At 43.9% G+C, this 21040-nt stretch overlaps 1 protein-coding gene across 1 annotated transcript in view; it reads left to right on the forward strand.

Moving 5' to 3' along the window:
• The window catches only part of TNXB (tenascin XB), a 131613-nt gene that overhangs the window by 19474 nt on the left and 91099 nt on the right, over positions 1-21040 (forward strand). The window contains exons 5-11 of the mRNA XM_060238577.1: positions 1063-1344; positions 4185-4886; positions 13688-14014; positions 15395-15685; positions 16820-17119; positions 19103-19396; positions 20072-20383. Of these exons, the coding sequence (XP_060094560.1) occupies positions 1063-1344; positions 4185-4886; positions 13688-14014; positions 15395-15685; positions 16820-17119; positions 19103-19396; positions 20072-20383 (2508 nt within the window). The remainder of the gene's footprint in view (positions 1-1062; positions 1345-4184; positions 4887-13687; positions 14015-15394; positions 15686-16819; positions 17120-19102; positions 19397-20071; positions 20384-21040) is intronic.

Genomic DNA, 21040 nt, shown 5'->3' on the forward strand with positions numbered 1-21040 from the left:
TATTGTGAGGCTCTTGAAGCCCCCACCACCCTGTCAGCCAGCTTTGAGAAGGTATTTTTCTCTTTAAATCACTTTGCCATGCCAAGCCAGCCAGCAGCTTGGAGAATGCATTTAAAGTCAAAGTTGCTTTCTTTCCACCTCTCTCTCCCCCATCTATTTGCCTTCCTTCCTTCCTTCCTCTCTCAAACTGACTTTCATGTCCTGTGGCTCTCAAACATCTGATGTTTATTTTAAGTGGCTTTTACATTAAATGAGTTTGACCACCCCTGAACTAGATGGTCTGTATGCCCCCTACAAACGCTGTGATTCTATGATCATCACTTTGAGGACATTGTGTGGACACTCTGGTATTTGGGCAAACTCTATGGTTTTGAGGGTGAAAAAAACCATTGCGTTTCACACAAATACCAGAGCATCCCCAAGTGACACCCCCGCCCACAACTGGAATGCCCCCAAATCCTCCAACCAGATGGGACCTGGCAACCCTATCAACACATCAGGGTTCTAGTCCTTACTTTTATAGCACCTCAATCCCATCTTTTGTTCTCTGTTGCTGTCTCCTGTCAAGCATGGCTAATTCTGATCAATAACTAATGGTTTCAGGGCCTGACTAAAAGCAGACCTGGGAAGGATCCCAGAGAACCAAATGTTGTTAGTTTATTATTCTTTCCTGGCTTTCCTCTTGCTTTATGACTGTTAATTAGAGGGAACAAAGCAATCAGCACTTTCCCATGAATTCTCCTCCGGGAGGATGAGCCATCTGGGCATTGCAAGGCCAAATGACTAATAACACCCTGGGAATGTATGTAGTTTTGATACTCTATGTGTGAACGCTCCCCTGCTTCCCCTCCCGTAGGAATCCCTTTGAAGTGGGTCTTAAAAGTTGTGTATCAATGTATCGGTTTCATTCTTCTCAAGCAACGGCTTGAGCCAAAGTATCGGTCTATCAATAAACGTAGTCTTTGTATCAACTTCGACTCGTCATTGAACCCGCATGCTTGACATCTCCTCCCTCCCCCATTCCCATGCTTCCTTCTATAGATGTCTCTCCCTTTCTTCCAGGGGTGGCGCCTCCTCGAGGTCTGCGCCCATCGGGGGCCACTGAAGACACCCTGACCTTGCATTGGGATCCACCCACCACCCGCCCTGATAGCTACATCTTAAGCTACATGCCTGTGGCTGCCGCCCGGCCCTCCCAACCTCCCAGACGCCTGGAGCTGCCCGCAGAGCCTGAGAGCATCACCTTGGAAGACCTGGAGATCCGCACCCGATATCGCATCACTCTGATTGCCCGTCAAGCCGGCGAGAGCAGCCGACCCACCAGCGTCACTGCCAGCACTACCGGTAGGCCATGAGGGGGGTTACGTTTGGAAATTGATGTAATCACCTCTCTCGGAGTGAATCCTGGTTCCTGAGAAAGGCACAACTGATTCTCAGTTGTGAACAATGCTTTGTGTCAGGCAGACTTTGACAATTTTTTTCAGCTGTAGGAACTACCCCAAAATATCTAGGAGCCATAGGAGCAAAATATCTAGGAGCTATATATTTTTCTGCCTTCTGGGTTCCATATTTTAACTACCACATTTTCAAAATATTGCCATCATGAAACCTAATCCCAAGGTCTTCACAGTTTCTCATGGTTTTATTAGAGTGAAACTGTTGTAGTATATAAATAAGGATAGCGGTAACTGTGGTCATCATCACAATGAAAGGGAACCTCTAATAGGGCTTTTTTTTGTATCAGGAACTCCTTTGCATATTACGCTACATTTCCCTGATGCAGCCAATCCTCCAAGAGCTTACAGGGCTTTTCTTACAGGGCCTACTGTAAGCTCTTGGAAGATTGGCTACTTCAGGGGGAGTGTAACCTAATATGCAAAGGAGCTCCTGCTACAAAAAAAGCCCTGGGAACCCATAACCTACCTTCTCCCCAGTTTCCAGTAATTTAATTATTATTTTAAAAACTCAATTTAATTGACTATTAGAGCCAGAGTAGAAAAGAATTGTTTAAGAAATTAATTCATCCACCACCGTGGAGAGGAATATCTCTCTCTCTCTCTCTCTCGGCTTGACTTCGCGAACGAAGATTTAAGAAGGGTGCAGTAGTCCATGTCTGCTGCAGGTTCGCTGGTGGCTGACAAGACCAATGCGGGACAGGCAGATCTGGCCACAGTGGCTGCAGGGAAAAGTCTGATTTGGGGTTGGTGCTGTAGCCACCGCGGAGAGGAATACAGTTACATATAAATGAGCAATGACATAAATGATTGGTATATTTGGTTAATAAAGCAGAGTTTGCACAGTCATAGAAGCATGATAACTGAGTGCAGTAAATAAACCCAAGTATATTGTGAAAAAAGGTAAATTTACGTTTGTTCAAGTAGATCCAGTTGACATTCAGGTTACAGTCAAAAGAAGATAAAGAAACCTAATCTAAAGAGGACTTTCCCTATCACATGTCCAGCATCATGTATGTGGGAGTATGAGGGCATCATATCTACAGCAGAGATCTGCAGAGACATGTGTCTCCATGGAAGGCCATGTGAAAAGAGGGTGAGAGAACAGAAAGAGAGAGGAGGGGTCAGAGGGCAGCTGGCCCGTAGCTATGGGAGGGGCCAGACCCCACTAATCTTCCCCCTGCTTTACCTTTCTGGCCCCGCCACTGCTTGCCTGCTGCCTTCCTCGCTCACCCACAGCCTTTCTCGTCTGCCCGCCACTTTCCTCACCCACCTGCTGCCTTCCTTGCCTGCCTTTCTCACCAGCCCACTGCCACTCACCCCGCAGCTTCCCCCACCTGAATTTTTATCTCCTGGGCCCCCCATCTAAAATTTTCTGGCTACGGGCCAGGAAGGCAGTTCCTAGGTTAAGTCAAAGAGAGGCATCCCATTCAAGGACACAACACCCATACACCCTTAGAGTGAGGTAGCGCTCTCTCCCATGACAAAGCATGCTTCAGGTTGCTCATTCCAACACAAATTTCATGCACATACTTTTTTTTACACAACAGAGCATATTGATATGAAATGATAAATCAGCTTTCTGCTTCTACAGAGATTGATTGATTAATTTTAGTATATTTTTATTCCACCCATTCCCATAGGGCTCAAGGCGGAGCACAACACATAAAAACAATAAAATACAATAAAAACATTTTAAGAACAGACAGCTCAACAGCACTCAGAAAATTGTCCAATCATCACAATATTGCCCAGCCTGGTCAATTTCTGGAGGGACACTACAATAAAGTTGTGACTGAAAAGATTAGGTGCCGCAATGAAATTTCTAGATACCATTGTGATATGGGATTTGTTGAGGCTTAGTGTACGATTTGTTTTTAGGGGAAAAGGGAAAGTTAAGGTAACAGGAAGAGGATGGTGTACAGGCAGTAGGTGAAATGGCATATGCCTCCTCGATAAAAGTAAATAAGTCTCCAGCTGACCTTTCTGGAGCAGCGTTGTTATTTGGGACAATGAAGAATTAAGGGAATTTGCTGCATTCTCATCAAACTACAGCTCCCAGAATCCTTTGGGAGGAACGCCATGACAATTTGGTTTCAAACAGTACATCATTTATTGTTTTGGTTACTAGACAAAAAGGGGCTTTAACAAGAAGTTGAAACCACTTGCAGATGAGTGGGAATGAATTAAGTGTGGAAAAACTTCTGGAAGAACATAGAACATGAGCATGCACACACTCTTATGTCTTGGAGTCCTTCTAAGTATGTTTTTCCTTTCCTCCCACAGATGATCTCATTCTTTTCTTTTTCCAGTGACATTGGTTTAGCGTCTTACGATGGCAGATTTTTCCCTTTTTCATTTCCACTTGTCCCTTCTCTTACCATGCTGCAGGAGTCTGGAGACCAAATACAGAAGTTGAGTGGAGGGCCAGGAGAACCATTATATGAAGGGGTGGGGTGGGACGCACCGATTAACTCAGTTTCTTTTATTGCAGTTGATGCAAATGCTTTCGAGAGGTACCAAAGAACGGGACATGGAGGGTTGTCCTTTCTGTGGGGTGTCAGCTCCAGTACGAGTGGGTTTGGAGAGGTTGGGGAAACTGAGAAGTATCATGCAGGACTTCAGTTCTCCAGAAGTTGCCACTTCCCTGGCCTGCCACCTCTGTCCCCATCATCGCTTCCTTTCCATCCAGTTCTGTGCCATAACCACCTCCATTTTTAATCCCACCAGTGCCTGTGCCGAGCAGAGTAATCCACATGTATGCAACTCCGTCCCCGTCTTCTCAGCTGTACCCCGGCACTGTCTCCTCTGGTCGTGAGGCCGGGAAGCCAGGCCACAAGCCCCACCCGAGCCATCCCTTGTCCAGCACCACCTCATTATCCAATGAATTCTCCCTGAACATGATTGTGCAAAACATCTCAGCCACGCTCTCTTCATTCAATGGGACTCTCCTCGAACGCCTGGAGAGCTACGTCCGTACTACTAAGTACCCCCTTCGAAGCAATCAGACCATAGAAGGCGTGGCCAGAGCCATCTACACCTACTTAATCCATCGAAAGCCAGTGGGGTTCCAAGAGATGATCTATGAGCGCCTTGGAGAAGGGACCGATGCTCCCACTCTGACAAACGGCCTTCAGGGTCAAAGTGTCTTCTCAAACGGGTACACTCGAACGGAGCACACCAAGCCAGCCGTGGTAGTCAGCTCCCCTGACAGCCTCGAAGTGTCCTTGGATGGTGTGACGAAGCTCTCAGATGAAGTGTTTATCCACTACCACAAGGAGGGGAGTCGAGAGCGCGGGGAGTTAGTGGTGCCTGGGGGCACACCCACAGCCGTCATCACAGGATTGACTCCAGGCACAACCTACTATGTGGAGATTCACGGGGTGGTGAAAGGACGTTCTTCTAAGTCATACTCCTTTGTAACCCGCACAGGTACCATGGTTGGTAGGATGGCCAGTCTCCCAGGGGGGGTCTAGCTCTCTTCTTTTTGCCTGCAACTATCCCATCACATGCGTTGTCATCACTGAACATCAACGAATTTGTTTCGTGCTTACACATGGCTTGGGAGCTTAAATCATATGTGGCTTTCATGTCCGCCAGGAAGTCTTTAGACACCGGCTTGCTAACTGCTTTCTCTTCTTTTTTTTACACTTTAGCCAGAATCTTCATTGTTCTTGTTACCTGTATAGTCCATTACAACGGAATAGCATCTTCCCACTAATCGTTCCCCTTCTTTCCTCTAGCCAAGCAATGCCGTCACTCGCAATTCCAAAGTTTGTCTTTTTGCTACACAGCGCTTCCTGCCGCCAATGTGTTCATGTTCAGTCTGTTTCTTTTTTTTTTTTAATGTAAATATGCTTTATTCAGAATAAGCAAGTTACAGATTCAAGGGAAGGGGAAAGATAACGTTTCCTTAATTAACATTTGCATACATTCAGTCAAGGAAGGATAGGTTACATTTGAAGCACACACCATGGGAAAAGAAAAGAATACACAAAGCAACAAATCAAAGAAGAGAAAGGATCATAATAACGCCAGCAATAAGCTCCTGCTTGGACATGTCATGGCTGCTTTTCCAAATATATTTCAATAGATAGCACTGATTGCTTCGAGTTGTGACGAAAAATGTTTGTTGGAGGCTAGATACTGTAGATAAGGGAACCAAACCCATGGGAAGGTAGGTTCAGAAAGTTCAGAGTTTTGTTGTCTAACCGAGTCTGTGATCTTGTCTAGCATGCATATCTCCTGTACTTTAGTATGCCAAGATGAGAGAGAAGGTAGGTTTGAGGATTTCCATTTGGAGGCTATTTCGAGGCACGCAGCAGCACAAAATTTTTCTATTATTTCCAGGTTAAAGAAATTAGGAATTTTGGCAGTCCAAAGGTTCAATTTTGGCAGTCCAAAGGAATTTTGGCAGTCCAAAACTTAGTAAAGTTTTCAAATTGCAAAGGAATTCTAGCCTTTAGGATGTCCAGAGTAATCTTTTGAATTGATTTCCAAAAGGACTGTATTGATGGGCATTGCCACCAGCTGTGATATTGTGAGCCTGCCACATTGCAGCCTTTCCAACATAGACCAGAGGAGTTCTTTTGTACATATACAAGTTTATTAGGGGCGAAATACCATCTCGAAATGGTCTTGAATATCTGTGTTCTTATTTTTTATGTTGGGAGCTTTGAAAGAATGTGTTTGCCATATCTTGTGCCACTGCTCAGAAGAGATGGTTTTGCCTAATTCTGTGTTCCAATATTTAGTATATGCGGGGAGTTTTGGAGTCCCAATCTCATATAATAGTTTATAGACTATGGAGATGGATTTCTTCCTTATAAGATAAGGCTTTTGGATAAGGGTCAGTTTTATTTTAAGGGATGGAGTGGTCCATAAATGTTTAGCTTTTTAAGGGATGGAGTGGTCCATAAATGCCTTAGCTTTAGGTATTGGAACCAATGGATCTTAATTTTGCCTTTTTGTTCTATAGCTTGTTTTGTCAGCAGTTCCCCTTTGTTAGTAATGTCAATAAGTCTGCCGATTCCGTACTTGTGCCAGTCCTTAAAATAGGCATTGTGTATGGCTGGCTGGAACCATTCTTGGTTTAGGAATGTTGCCACTGGTGATATTTCTGGGGCTAATTTTTTTTCTTTGCTTGTCCCATATCCTGAGGGTTTGATACAAGAAAGGCTTCAAAGTTATAAGTTCCGAACAATGGGACGGGAGGTTCCAAATTGTTTCTTGTATGGATTTATTGGAGGTGTAAAATTCCTCAATAGAGACCCAATCAGGTGGGTCAGAATCGTTCAATATTCTTAATAGGCTAGATAAATGAATTGCATTATGTTACAATATTATGTTGGGGAAGCCTGTGCCACCTTCCAGAATGGGTTTGCATAGTGTTTGAGGGTGAATTCTCGGGTGCTTAGAATTCCACAAGAATTTTAAAAGAAGGCGTTGAGCTTCATGTAGGTAGGATTGTGGAATTTCTAACAGTAAGGCTCTAAATAAAAAGATATATGAGGGCAGTATAAAGGCTCTGACAAAGTCAATTCATTCCTGTCACGTCCATTGAAGTTTCTGCCATCGTTTTCATTTGGTTTTAATTTCTGTTTGTCTTTTATGGAAATTAGAATCGACCAGGTTTGAAAGGTTAAGTGGGATGTGTAAGCTTAAGTGTTTCCATGCTTTTGATACCCATTTATATTGGAATTCTTTAAGAAGTATTTTTTTTTGTTTGTTTCATTGGCTAGATGTATGGGGTAGAGTTCAGGTTTTTTATGGTTTGGTTGTAAGCCTGAAACTAGTCTGAATTTATTGAGTAAAGTGACAAGTGCTTTTAAAGAGGTAAAGGGTCTTGAAAAATATAAAACTGTGTCATCCTCAAATAACAAAAGTTTGTGTTCTTTAGTTTTGACATGGACTCCTGCTATGTCTTTTGATGATCTGATTAAGAGGGCCAGGGGTTCGAGCGCTATAATAAATAAAAGGGGGGATAAAGGGCATCCGTGGCTAGTGCCTCTTGCCGGGTAAAAGGGTTCTGATATGAAGAAGAAGATATTGGATTTATATCCCACCCTCCACTCCGAAGAGTCTCAGAGAGGCTCACAATCTCCTTTACCTTCCTCCCCCACAACAAACACCCTGTGAGGTGGGTGGGGCTGGAGAGGACTCTCACAGCAGCTGCCCTTTCAAAGACAACTTCTGCCAGAGCTATGGCTGACCCAAGGCCATTCCAGCAGGTGCAAGTGGAGGAGTGGGGAATCAAACCCGGTTCTCCCAGATAAGAGTCAGCACACTTAACCACAGTTGAGCTTGATGTTAACCATAGGATTTTTATAGATTGTAGAAATGGCTGTTAAAAATTGATCCCCAAAGTCCATATACCTTAACAAATTTATTAAATAATTAATTTCAAGGGAATCAAGGGCTTTTTCTAAATCTAAAGATAAAAGAGCAGAATCAGTTTTTTTTAAAACGAGTATAATTAATTATATTAAGCGTTTTACGTATATTATCTGTCAGATTTCTAAAAGGCACAAAGCCGGTTTGATCTTTATAAATATATGAAGAAATAAAATGATTTAATTTAGAAACCAAAATGGAAGAGAAAATTTTAAAATTCCAGTTCAGGAGAGTAATGGGTCAGTAAGATTTAACATCCGTGTGATTGCGCCCTGGTTTGGGGAGCATGACCATAACTGATTCTGACCATTTCGGAAGGGTGCCTTTAAGCAGTATATCGTTGGCTACTCTTGTTATGTATTTGGAGGTACTTTGTATGAATGATTTATAAAATTCTCCTGTGAAGCTGTCTTTGCTGGGTGCATTGTCATTTTTAATTCTTTTGATAGCGTCATGTGCCTCCTGCTCTGTAATAGGGACGTTTAATATATCTCTATGGCAAGATAGTAGCTTAGGTAAGTTTTTAACAGATTTCAAAAAAGGAATTAATTAAATCATGATTGGTTGAAGTTGAGATGTATAATTGATTATAAAATGAATAAAATTGATTTAAAATTTTATTGCTATTGGAAAATGAATTACCCTATGAATCACGGATTAGCTTAATAGGACTGTTTTTAGCTCTCTTGTTGGCCTTCCATGCTAAGCTCCGAAGTGCATAGGAGTTTCTGATTAAAAATGTTTGCTTTGATTTTAGTTCCTTTTTCTGAATGTTAGCTACTTCTAAGATTTCAAGTGCTTTCTGTTCTTTCAGTAATTTTTTATATACATTCGGGCTATTAGTATTTTTATGCAAGTTTTCTAAGTTTTGTATTTTATGAATTAAATCCTTTCTTAAACATTCTTGATGTCTCATATAGGCTGATGTGTGAGCTATTATTTTGCCACGAAGAACTGATTTAATTGCGTCCCAAAGGGTCGCATTGGAGACTTCTCCGTTATCATTCTCCTGGAAGTATTGATCTAGACAAGTACCAATCTTCGACCTTATATGCTCGTTTAATAAAATAGAAGAATCCAGTGACCATTGTCTGTATTGTTTTGTGTTTGAGTTACAATTAAATTTCATCTAGACCCAGGCGTGGTCGGAATACAATTTAGGGCCAATGTCTGATTGCAAGACTCTTGGGGCTAAGTTATTAGAGCTTAAAATAAAGTCAATCCTCATATGGACTTGATGCTTGGCCAAGTAATAAGTATAATCCTTGCAACCCGGATTGGTCGTTCTCCATACATCAGAGTATCCAAATTTGTTTAGAACGTCATAAAGTTCTGTGTATGGGTTCACGGGGGGCTTTTGTTTTGTTTTTGAAAAGCTATGGGATTTATCTAGTTTCCAGTTTACTATGTGATTCAAGTCAGCTCCTATTAATGTGGCTCCATCAGCAAACACAGAAAGCTCAGTCAGGGTTTCACAGATAAAAACAATTTGGTTCACATTTGGGGCGTATATGGAAGCTATTGTGACAGGTTTCTCATCTATAAAGCCCTTAAGGAATAAAAATCGTCCTTTCACATCAGATTTTAGTTCTTTAAAAATAAAGTTGTGCCTGTCAGAAATTAATATCGCCACTCCTCTGGACTTTGTTGTGCCAGCCACATGATATTGGTGTGGAAATTGTTTGGACCTGAAAACATTAATGGTGGACTCTTTTAAGTGAGTCTCTTGCATGCAGACAATGTCAGGCAATTGTTTCAGAAGGGCTGATTCCATTCTCTTTCTTTTAATAATTTTATTAAGCCCTCTGCAGTTAATAGTAACAATATTTAAGTTATCTTCCATTGTTAGGTGATAAGCGTGCTATGAGTTCATATGAGTGCAGTAGATGTTGTGTAGGTAGTAAAAACGCAAAGACAAAGTGCACTATACAATACCACATCTCCTTATGGGAAGATCTCATGGTTGTGATTGCAAAGCTGAAATGAAGTCTTGTCAGGTACCTCCATTCATCTAAAAGATCTAAACGAAGAAACAAACTCAAAATCATAAATAAATCAATTCTTTCTGGACAGTTGAATGTGCCAGCCATTGTAATCCGTAGACACTTTAAATTAGGCTTAACTCCTAATCTGATACATGTTGTGGCCAAATCATTTATGACCAAACCTTCCTTATGAACTCGAACCTTAGGACTTCTGCAAAATCTAAGAAGTAAGCACCTTTAACAGCTGAAGAAACTATAAGTTTGCCAACATAATAAAAACTGAAAGTGATAACACATGTAACCCGTGGTCGACAATCTAACTATAAAGACAGTCAAGTGTCATTTCTCCGTTCTTTCTTCTTATGTTCAAAACGGTTTGCTGCTGCAAATCTGCTCTAGCATGGAGGAGTGATGGTGAGTTCAAGCTTCCACTTAGTTGTCTTTCTTGTTGGATCCGCGTCGTTTTCCAGCTTTAAAGCATGCAGGAGATCATATCTCGATTACAAGTTGTCTGCTTGTAGGATTGTGGCGTTGTGCCGCCCTGAGAGCTTTCCCGTAGGGAGCCAGCGATACTTGATGGATGCCTCATTCAGGCGTGAGGTAATATGTTTGAGTGTGCGTCGGATTTGAAGCACTTCGGCTGGCAGGTCCGGAAATGTTGAGATGGTTGTATCTTTGAACAGAAGGTCATTTTTTGCTCTAGCTTCACGTAATATGGTATTCTTGGTGCATAAATCCAAGAATTCCACCAAAATGTCTCTTGGACCATGCTTTCTATGAGAAATTAGGGGCCCGATTCGGTACGCTTTCACAATGATTGGGGCGACCCCCTCCTCTAAGTTCATTATTGATGCTAGCCATGCGGATATAAAAGCAGAGATGGCTTGGTTGCCTTTCACGTTGTCTTCAAAACCCCGAAATTTGAGGGAGTATTCCTTGAGCTTCTGTTTTATCTCTGGCTCAAGTCTCTGCTTTCTGAAGATCTTGAATATTGTCTGAATTGGCCATAGAGTTTTTAAAAGCCGAATTGGCAGTGTCTGCTATGTTTTGTAGGGTGAATTGAATGTCGGAAAGTTGTTCGCTTAATGGTTTGACTAAGCGGTTCATTTCTTTTAGCAATCTTTTTTAAACGAATCAAATAAATCATGCAGCTCACGTGTGTTAACGCTGGATGTGTTTGTCTCCTTTTCGTTTTCCATTTCTGTCACGGAGGCCATTTTAGGTTCTGGCTTGGATTGGGAGGCTGCTTTTTTGATGGTGATGTCTGCTTTAAAAAAGGCTTTTACTGTTGCCGGTTTGGCCAGGGAGATTTTCCCTCGGTTCTCTTGATTTCTCCGCATGAGTTGTTTAGCGTTCATCGGCTCAGTTTGAGTTACGTTGGCGTTTTAGGTGGCACGGGGGTCATCTAAGGTACGTCCGCCATCTTCCAGGCACACGCCATGCCCCCTTCAGTCTGTTTCTATGTTGTTGGAAATTCTGGAGGGGTAGCCAAGTTGGCCTATCGCAGCGGCGGTAAAAAAAAAATCCCCAGCCACGGTGTCTTGTGTAAGATTTACTGTGGCAGAAGTTTTTGTGGACTAAAGCCTGCATACGTGAGATTCATGATGTGTTATTCTCAGTGACGTCTACACATTTGTACAGACCAAAAACATTGTTGACAGTGGGGGCCAAAAGGCTGTGAAATGTGCTATTTCCATGCAAAAAGCAATTATGGACAAGTTAAGCACTGCTCAGTGGATAGTTACAACAGCTGTTCCATCACGTTGTTGCCAGAACTGCTTTTGTAAATGGTCATTTTTGTTACCTGTGTGTGAGTTTTGTGTAGAGAAGTCTCAGGGGTGGATCCTATCCAGGGATTTTTTTGTAGCAGGAACTCCAGTTTGGTGTAGTGGTTAAGTGTGCGGACTCTTATCTGGGAGAACCGGTTTGATTCCCCACTCCTCCACTTGCAGCTGCTGAAATAGCCTTGGTTTAGCCATAGCTATCTCAGGAGTTGTCCTTGAAGGGGCAGCTTCTGAGAGAGCTCTCTCAGCCCCACCCACCTCACAGGGTGTCTGTTGTGGGGGAAGAAGATATAGGAGATTGTAAGCCGCTCTGAGTCTCTGATCCAGGGTGGGGTATAAATCTGCAATTCTTCTTCTTCCTTTGCATATTTAGCCACACACTCCTGATGTAGCCAATCCTCCTGGAGCTTACAGTAGGCCCTGCATTAGGAACCATGTAAGCTGTTAGAGGATTGGCTACATCAGAGGTGTGTGGCCTAATATGCAAAGGAGTTCCTGCTACAAAAAAGCCCTGATCCTGGCTTTTGGAATAATCAGAACTGCACCTGATGAAGGGGAAGTTTCCCTCCTAAATCCTTCCACTGTGGCCTCTGATCTCTCTCAAAATTGTACTCTCAGGGCTCAGGGTTAGTTTCTAGAAAATAAAGTTTACAGAGCTTGAGATGCTGCAGACTCCGGACCCAAACTTTGAATTCCATCACAGAGAAATGCAACTTGTACAGTCTCCTTTGCAGAGCTTTTTTTATGTAGCAGAAACCCGTTTGCATATTAGGCCACACACCCCTGATGTACAGGGCCTACTGTAATCTCTTGGAGGATTGGCTACATCAGGGGTGTGTGGCCTAATATGTAAAGGAGCTCCTGTTACAAAAAAAACCCCTGCTCCTCTGTCTGTCACAGGTACCATTCATGCTCCAGTTGGGTCCTTTCCCAAAAGAGCTGTAACCTACTCATCCATCTGTTGCTCTGAACAGTCTGGGGAAGGAGCTATTCAGTCCATCTCATGGAAATGGAGCATCAGTGGACCCCTGGAAATTGTAGGAGGGGCATAACCTGGGTCTGTACTTGGGGGGATCAGTGAAAATCAGCCTCCTCTTCTGCTGGCAGAAGTTGCTTCTTCAATGGGAAAACAAGGTTAGAACACCTGTCACAGACTGGAAGTTTTGTTTCCCCTTGTTTCCAGTTTTTTTCTCCCTGTACTTGTGTGTTTGCCAGCTGAGGTTGCTTGCATCATCTGATCAAGTGGGTTGAAAGGAGTACCTAGAATAGGGATTTTTGTTTTTGTTTTTAAAAATGTCCCTCCAAAATGAACTTTCAAAATTTTGAATTTTCGTTTGATTTCAAGTTTCTGCAAAATGTCTCATTGCTGTTAATTGTTGTATGTGATCTGATCCGTTGTCCTTACATTTTCAGCCATTGTCATGTTATGTCCTTGGTGTACGATGTCCAGATGGCTCTGTGTTTAACTGCTTTCTTTTTCCCCCTAGGTCAAAAGGGGCCTTTCCATCTCTTGTCTTCGTGTTGCCTCTGAGTGGTTTTGTTTTGTTCACTGTTTCTGTTTCCAGCAGTATTGGCTTCTGCCACATGCCCACGAAGTTGGCTCACCCACCTCCTGCAACATTCTTTCATTCAGTCTTTAAATGCTTGCCTTGGATTTAGCTAAGACTAGGGTTGCCAGCTCTGGGTTGGGAAATACATGGAGATTTTGGAGAGTGGAGACTGATGAGGGCAAGTTTTGGGGATGGGAGGACTTCAGTGGCGTATAATGCCCTGGAGCCTACTTTCAGAGACAGCCATTTTCTCTGTCACATGGAGATCAGTTGTAATCCCAGGAGATCTCCAGTCACCACCTGGCAGTTGGCAACCCTAGGTGAGATGTACGGGGGGGACTTTCCTCAAGGAAAGTAGTTTCTTTGTTGGGGGGGCTTATCTACTGAAGCATGATGTTTTGACCTTCAGATAGGCTCCGCTTTGATGTGGAATGCTGGCTGGCTTACAGCTGGGATGGAGAAGGGGAAAGCTTCCAGAAAAAGCATTCTTGAACCCTAATTTCACATCTGTCTTCCTTTAGCTCCAGGTCCATCTGCAACCAAGGTCCAAAGCACCCTGGGTCCCATCACAACTCTTGAGGTGCCAGTAGGCAGCCTAAATGTGACGGACGTCTTTCCAAACAGTCTCCGAGTGGTTTGGTCTGCCCCACCCAGTACCTTCCGCACATTTTCCCTCCAGTATAGGGACCCTAAATCCAGTGCAACCCCAGGAGAAATCAGAGTACCTGGGAGTGAAAGAAGTGTCAACGTGATGGGTTTGAACCCCAGCACTGAATATGACCTGGAGTTACGTGGGGAGACACCTGATGGGGTCCGCAGTGCTCCAATAACAACAAAGGCATCTACAGGTACCTCAATGTGGTCTGTGGTCAGTACGGACCAGCTTGCTAGCAATGAGGACGGAGATATGGAACTCTTCCCTCCTCAGTACTATTCCCTTGATTTAAATTGCCCCACCATGACTGCCTTAATCCCCGGTCTGGAAAAAAGGCAGGCCCAATGTGACTACCCAGGGCTTTTTCTGCAGCAGGAACTCCTTTGCATATCAGGCCACACACCCCTGATGTAGCCAATCCTCCAAGAGTTTACAGGGCTCTTAGTACAGGGCCTATTGTAAACTCCTGGAGGATTGTCTACATCAGGGGTGTGTGACCTAATATGCAAAGGAGTTCCTGCTACGAAAAAAGCCCTGTGACTACCTGTCTTTTTCCTTTTCAAGGTGCAGAGTAATTGAGTGGGGTATTTCTATTCATGGAAATGGTGCATGTAGGAAAATTCAAGATACTCTGCCCTTGCTTTTTGCAGTTGGATTACATGGTGACGTCTGATCCCCAATGGTATATTTGTTAGGCTCTGAACTTATCAAGCTATGGTTGTTAACTACCCCTCCTCAGTCATCAGAGAGCATAGCATGGGGAACAGGACATTGTCAACACATTGATGTCACTTCTGTCTAAGATCCGAAAGCAAAACCATATTGATTGATTATAATCCTAGAATGCTGGTGGTGTCATTCTGAAACCTACAAGTTACTTCAATGACACTACCCCTCATTTTCTTCCACCATTCCTTTGAGCATTGACGGGGAAGTTTGACCAGGGTTTGCCTGCCAAAAGTGGGTAAATGGCACCCTAGTTTCCAAAGTTTCATATGAAATGGCAGCCTCTGTCTTAATTGTGAACTTCTAGGCAGAGGGGCATCTGCTAGTCTGTCCGCTATTGGAGACTGAAGAGAATTTAATTTAGTCAATATTTGTCCCGCCTTATCACAATAGCATACCTCTGGCAAGCAGTATCTTTCCAGCTGACAGATACCCCTGCTATCTAGAAGAAGGGAATGGTAGCCCTGGTAGCCCCACCCACTGTGACATCACTTCCAGCTTGAAGGGTGGCCTGCCAGAACAGTAAGAGTGCAGGGGGTGAAGTAAAATGCTGGGCAGGGGAGGGGAGAGGAGAGTCAAGTGTGAACAGTCCCTTCAAGTCTAAAAGTGACACCATTTTAAGCCTGTATTGTAGAGGTACTGACAGTGTACAATATCACTCTTGCAGCTGAAAAGTTTTTGGTCCCTTAAGATACATATCCAAAAGGGTAACTCAGGATATACCGCCAACCAAATTAATGGGAAACAAAAAAAAAAAAACCCTCTCGGGAATGATTCTTACATGTTCTTCACCAGCGTGCTTCTCTCCTTAGCAGCCGTCATTCTCTCTTCCTCTTGTTTGTTTTAGCCCCTGCAGCAGTGCCTCCGGAAAGGGAAAAGCCCAACCTTGGGACACTCTCTGTTTCAGAAGTCACAGGCAACTCTGCACGCCTCTTGTGGGACAGTCCCACCGGGACCTTTGACTCCTTTTTGATCCAGTATAAAGATGCTGAGGGGAAACCAAAAGCACTGCCTGTGGATGCGAACTCCCGGGAGGCCACTATCACTGATTTGGTACCCTCCCGAAAATACAAGTTTAATCTCTATGGATTTATAGGCCGCAAGCGACTTGGTCCTGTCTCCACAGAGGCAGTCACAGGTGAGCCATGGACCCCAGGTGAATTTTTCAGTCTGAGGACCAAATGGGACATATCACCAAGGATCCATGACTGGACCTCTCATCTGAGGTGTAGTTGAAAGCTGTGATGGAGGAGATTTGCACAAAAATCCTTTCTTGAGCAGCAGCTGGACAAAATTGGAGTCCAGCCACACCTTTAAGACCAACAAAGTTTTATTCAGGGTGTAAGCTTTTGTGTGCAAGCACACTGCTTCAGAATTTCCTCACTGTATCTGAAGAAGTGTGCTTGCACAAGACAGCTTATACTGTGAATAAAACTGTGTTGGTCTTCAAGGTGCCACTGGACTCAAACTTTGTTTTGCTCCTTCAGACCAACACCGCCACCCAATTGAACTGCAGCTGTCTTTCTGTTCACAAACCAGTTCTAAACAAATGTCACATGGACAAAAAAGAAAATTCTAGGCCAAGAGTCCCATGGGCTCTGTGGCCCCCATCAACAACTGTGGGTCAGCAGAGTCAGGTGGGGCTTGTGCCCAGCAGGGCCTCTGATTGGCTGTGCAAATTAAGAAGCATCCTGTTGAAAAGAACTTCTGCCTTAACGTTATGTATAACCTCACTTACTAACATTCTGTGGTTGGTTCCAACCTCCTGCGGCAGCCATTTTGTTGCGCCCAGCACCCTGTGACAGGATTCCAAATGTGCCCACAGGCTCAAAATGGTCGCACTAGATTTGGCAGCAATTTCATCAGTATTCTCCCAATAATTGCATGAGCCAACAATCCCGGAGAATGGGGGTAACTCTAGCCCACTCCTGATGTTTCCTCATAAAGGGTCCTCCCTGTAGCGGGGGGGGGGGGGCGGGGAAGAGAGGCCAAGAGTGTGTATGTCATTTTCCCTTCAGGTGAGGAGGCATGATGAGGGAACAGTTAAAGCTCTTCTTTTTCCCATTCATTAGTCCTGATCCAAACTGAGCCCCTCCCCATGCAGCTGCTTACAAAGGCAAAATACACATTGGGGGAAACCCCACTGTAGATCCCCACTCTTGCTTCTACATTGGTCCATAGCAGTCCCAAGCCGTGTGCAGCTTTATGTTCAGAAAATAACTTTCAGCTAAGTTTTGGTTCCAGCATTATCGGTTCCCTCCTTCCGTCCTAGCCCCAGGGGTGTCAGAACCAAAGACGGAACTGATGGCAGCACCCAGCCTGGGAGAACTTATCGCTTCAGAAATCGCCAAGGATTCTGTTCGTTTGTCTTGGAGTGTCCCTTCAGGGAGCTTTGATTCCTTTGTGGTCCAGTTCAAGGATGCTGAGGGCAGAGCCCAAGCTTTGCCTGTAGAGGGGGCCTTCCGCACAGTCACTGTCACCGGCCTGGCTCCTTCCCGCAGATACAGGTTCAATCTCTACGGCATCACCAATCGCAAACGTCTTGGCCCCGTCACTAAAGATGTCACTACAGGTCAGCAGAAAAAACTAATGTGACGTATTTCTCTACACGGAAACTGCTTTCTTTCCCTCCTCTAATATTTTTTTCTTATTCAAGGAATGTGTGGAAGGCAGTCTTCACCTCCTGAATTTCTTCTTCTTTCCACATGCAACAAGACAGGGAACTCTTGAGGAAAAAGTTCCGGAATCTTCTGCAGAGATCTTTTATTTTATTTTCTAGTCACCGGAGTTATTAGCGATTTTGTGACAGGCAGGAAATCAACATTTGCAGCATTCTCAATGCAAGTGCTGAGGAACTTTTAAGCTGCCACATTTCTGTCCAGCGTGCTGCCCTTTAGTGGAAACAGATGGCCTTTCGCACCTGTCAGTATACATACACGGTTACCATTTTGTGTGAAAACAACAGTGAATGCATTTTGCAGCTGTGGGAAACACAAACACAGGCCCTTGAAAATCTGAGTTTTGTCTAGTGTGTACCAGGCTGAAAAATACACAGGCTGTCCTTTTCATGCAAAATGGCTATTGTGTGTATCAAGAGAATCATAGATAGAGTCACTCTCCCAGCGCACCAAGCAGGCTCATCAGAGCTAGAATGCCAGAAAAGAGCTGGACCCCACCAGAAAAAATAAACCCTGTAATACTAATCTCCTCTGATTACTCTTACTGGCATCTGCAGTTGTATGTCTGTCCTTCTCCACTTCTCCTCAGGTATTAGGATTTTTTTTTAGCAGTAAGAGCAGTTCAGCAGTGGAATGGACTGCCTAGAGAGCTCCCTCTCACTGGCAGTCTTCAAGCATTGAGCAAGGGGTTGAATTCAGGGCCGGTGCCAGAGTTCCTGGTGCCCTAGGCCCTGCCCCCACCCCGGGCAGACCCAGGAAGGCAAGGGCGGCAGGGCAGGGTGTGCTCTCCTCTGAGCCTGCCTTCCCTTGTGCAGACCCGGGAAGCCAAGAGCAGCTTCTCCCAAGAGCCGGCCTTGGTTGGCCTAGATGGCCTGTATAGCTGTTTCGACTCTATGATTCTCACCCCCTTCTGGTTTTTTTTTCCTTTGCTAATCTGAGGCCAAAACACAGAAGAACTAAACTCTTACATGAAGTATCACAAATAGCACTTCTGAGTATAATCAGAGACCTTCTCCTTCATAACTTAATAATCACAGGCAGCCTTTTCCCCTTTTGGGAATGAAGGCAGAGATACCAGGTCACAGATTAAGGTACTGAGAAAGGATTGAACTCTAAGACCTGTCTAAGCAATCCACCAGTTAATCTTAGCTGTCACCCCTTCTGTTTAGCTGAGCCAACTTGAGCACAGAAATGGAAAGGTAGCCTCTACATCTAGTTTAAAAATAATAATTAATATGTGTATTTAATAACCCTGTGCCTTGGCTGATGCCATCTTCTCGGACACAATGGTGGCTGTTATCTATGTTTAGACAGAAAACTGCCCCAATTATAGAAATGAAAAGCATTTTCAGGTTTTATTGATGAACGGGCAGTGTGTGTTACATGTCCCTCTCCCCACAACCCTCCCCATTTCTACCCCTCTTTATCTTTTCTCTCCTCATACCTTTGCCCTCAACCAAGCTCTGATGCTCAAAATCACCTCAGGTGTGAGAGATGGGGAGATAAGAGCTGAGAACAGGGTGGGCTTAGCACCCTGCCCTTCTCTACCCACCCTTTTGCTTCAAAACTTGGACCCCACCTCTTTCCATTTACATTCTCAAAAAAATTATATATATATAAAATGCACTTACTTTTATATAAATATATATATATATATATATATATATATATATATATATATATATATATATATATATATATATATATATATATATATATATATGCACATTTTGGTACAGCTGTTCACAGAGACTCTTGTACAGTGGTCATGATCATAATACTTAGACCTGAGGGTCCTTTTTTTCAGTATCTGTTATTGTGGAATACTTGATTGCACTGGGTTATCGTTGTTTTATTCTCCTCTCCCCTGACAACAGCATCACAGGAGGAAGAGCCCCTAACTGTCCCTGAACCTGTCCTTGGTGACCTCTTGGTCTCAGATACCACCAGCAACTCCGTCCGTCTCTTGTGGAGCGTCCCAGCGGGCAGTTTTGACTCCTTCATGATCCAGTACCAAGACCCAGAGGGCAACAGCCAAGCCCTGCCCGTGGGCCGTGATTCCCTTGAGGTCACTGTTCCCAACTTAGTTCCTTCCCAAAGATACAGGTTCAACCTCTATGGCATCTCTGGGCCACAGCGTCTTGGACCCGTCTCCACAGATGCCACCACAGGTCAGGAATTTGTTTTCAACAGGGTGATTGTGCTCTGGAACATCAAAGCACTTCTCCTCTCTGTCTCTCTCTCTGTTTAGGAAATGCTGGAACAATCAGGAAAAGGGGATTGTCAGTCTAAAAATCCTTGTTTGCCTCTGGTGTTTCCAGAGCAAAGGTCTGTCAACTGAATATTTCTTGGGTTTGTCTGCAAACTGCAAGGTTGCAAGCCTGATTTACAGAACTGGAATTGGTGCATTTGTTTAGCTATTGGTAGGCAAAACTGCACCCAAGAAAAGACCTGGGCAAATATATCAAAGCTGAAAAAACAGCATAATAACCAACTAGCAGTCATGTTGGTTTACAATACACATCAAATTGGAGTAAAATAACATATTTATCTAGCTTGCTGTTGTAAATGCTCTTGACGGTACACTTATTTATTAGATTTCTCTTCCTCTGGGGAGCTCACTCTTTGAGAGGGTTCAAGATCTTTGAAAAAGAACCTTGGCTCCTCCCACAAAATACAGATCTCTGTATTATTTTTACTTAAGGAGTCCACAGCAACTAAACCAATCTTTCTTTTTTCCTCTGGTCCAGTTCTCGTCTTTGTTTAGGAAACTCTGAGGGGTGAGCCATCCTAAACATTGCTGAACATTGCTCACTTGAATTCCTCTTGTCTCCCAATCCTCACAGCACCGTCTCAAGAAACAAAGGAAGAGAGACCAGAGGAGGCGAGAGTAGTTCAGCCTATCCTGGGGGAGCTTTCAGCCTCTAATCCTACCAGCAATTCCATACATCTCTCCTGGACTACCCGTAGTGGAAAATTCGACTCCTTTCAGGTCCAGTTCAAGGATGCCGAAGGCAAACCTCGCGCATTGCCCATGGAAGGAGACTCCCATGAGGTCACCATCCCCAACCTCTCTCCTTCCCACAGATACAAGTTCAACCTCTATGGGGTTTCTGGACGCAAGCGCTATGGCCCCGTCTCTACTGAGGCTTTGACAGGTTAGCAGCAGCTTCGTGTCAGCTTGGCCAGAGGTTTTTCACATATCCGTTGCACTTTTCACTTAACTTCTTGGTTTCCAGAGGTTGCGCTGGTGTGAGAAGAGGTTTCCTTTGGCACTTGAATTTTTTGTTCTTACAGTAGTTACTGCAGAACAAACCTTCTTCTGTGGTCCATCTGTTTCCTTACTTCTCTTATCTCTCTTTTGGTGTTCCTGTCTCCTTTTTTTCCAACATCCAAGTTGGAATCTGCTTGGATGAAAACACAGCCATTGGTGGTTAAGAGTTTCTCTCTCTGTTTAGATTGGGTCATGCTCCTTGTGAATGGGTTGTCCAAGCCAGTCAGAATCACAGTCGCTGACCATGTTTTGTGCAGCTTCTAGTCAAGATCATTCATGGAAGCAGAGCATGTTTGGAGCATGTATTGAGAACATAAGAACATAAGAGAAGCCATGTTGGATCAGGCCAACGGCCCATCAAGTCCAACACTCTGTGTCACACAGTGGCAAAAAATTTTATATACACACATAAACTGTGGCTAATAGCCACTGATGGACCTGTGCTCCATATTTTTATCTAAACTCTTCTTGAAGGTGGCTATACTTGTGGCCGCCACCACCTCCTGTGGCAGTGAATTCCACATGTTAATCACCCTTTGGG

The sequence above is a fragment of the Heteronotia binoei genome, chromosome 5, assembly GCF_032191835.1.
Source record: "Heteronotia binoei isolate CCM8104 ecotype False Entrance Well chromosome 5, APGP_CSIRO_Hbin_v1, whole genome shotgun sequence".
Classification (NCBI taxonomy): domain Eukaryota; kingdom Metazoa; phylum Chordata; class Lepidosauria; order Squamata; family Gekkonidae; genus Heteronotia; species Heteronotia binoei.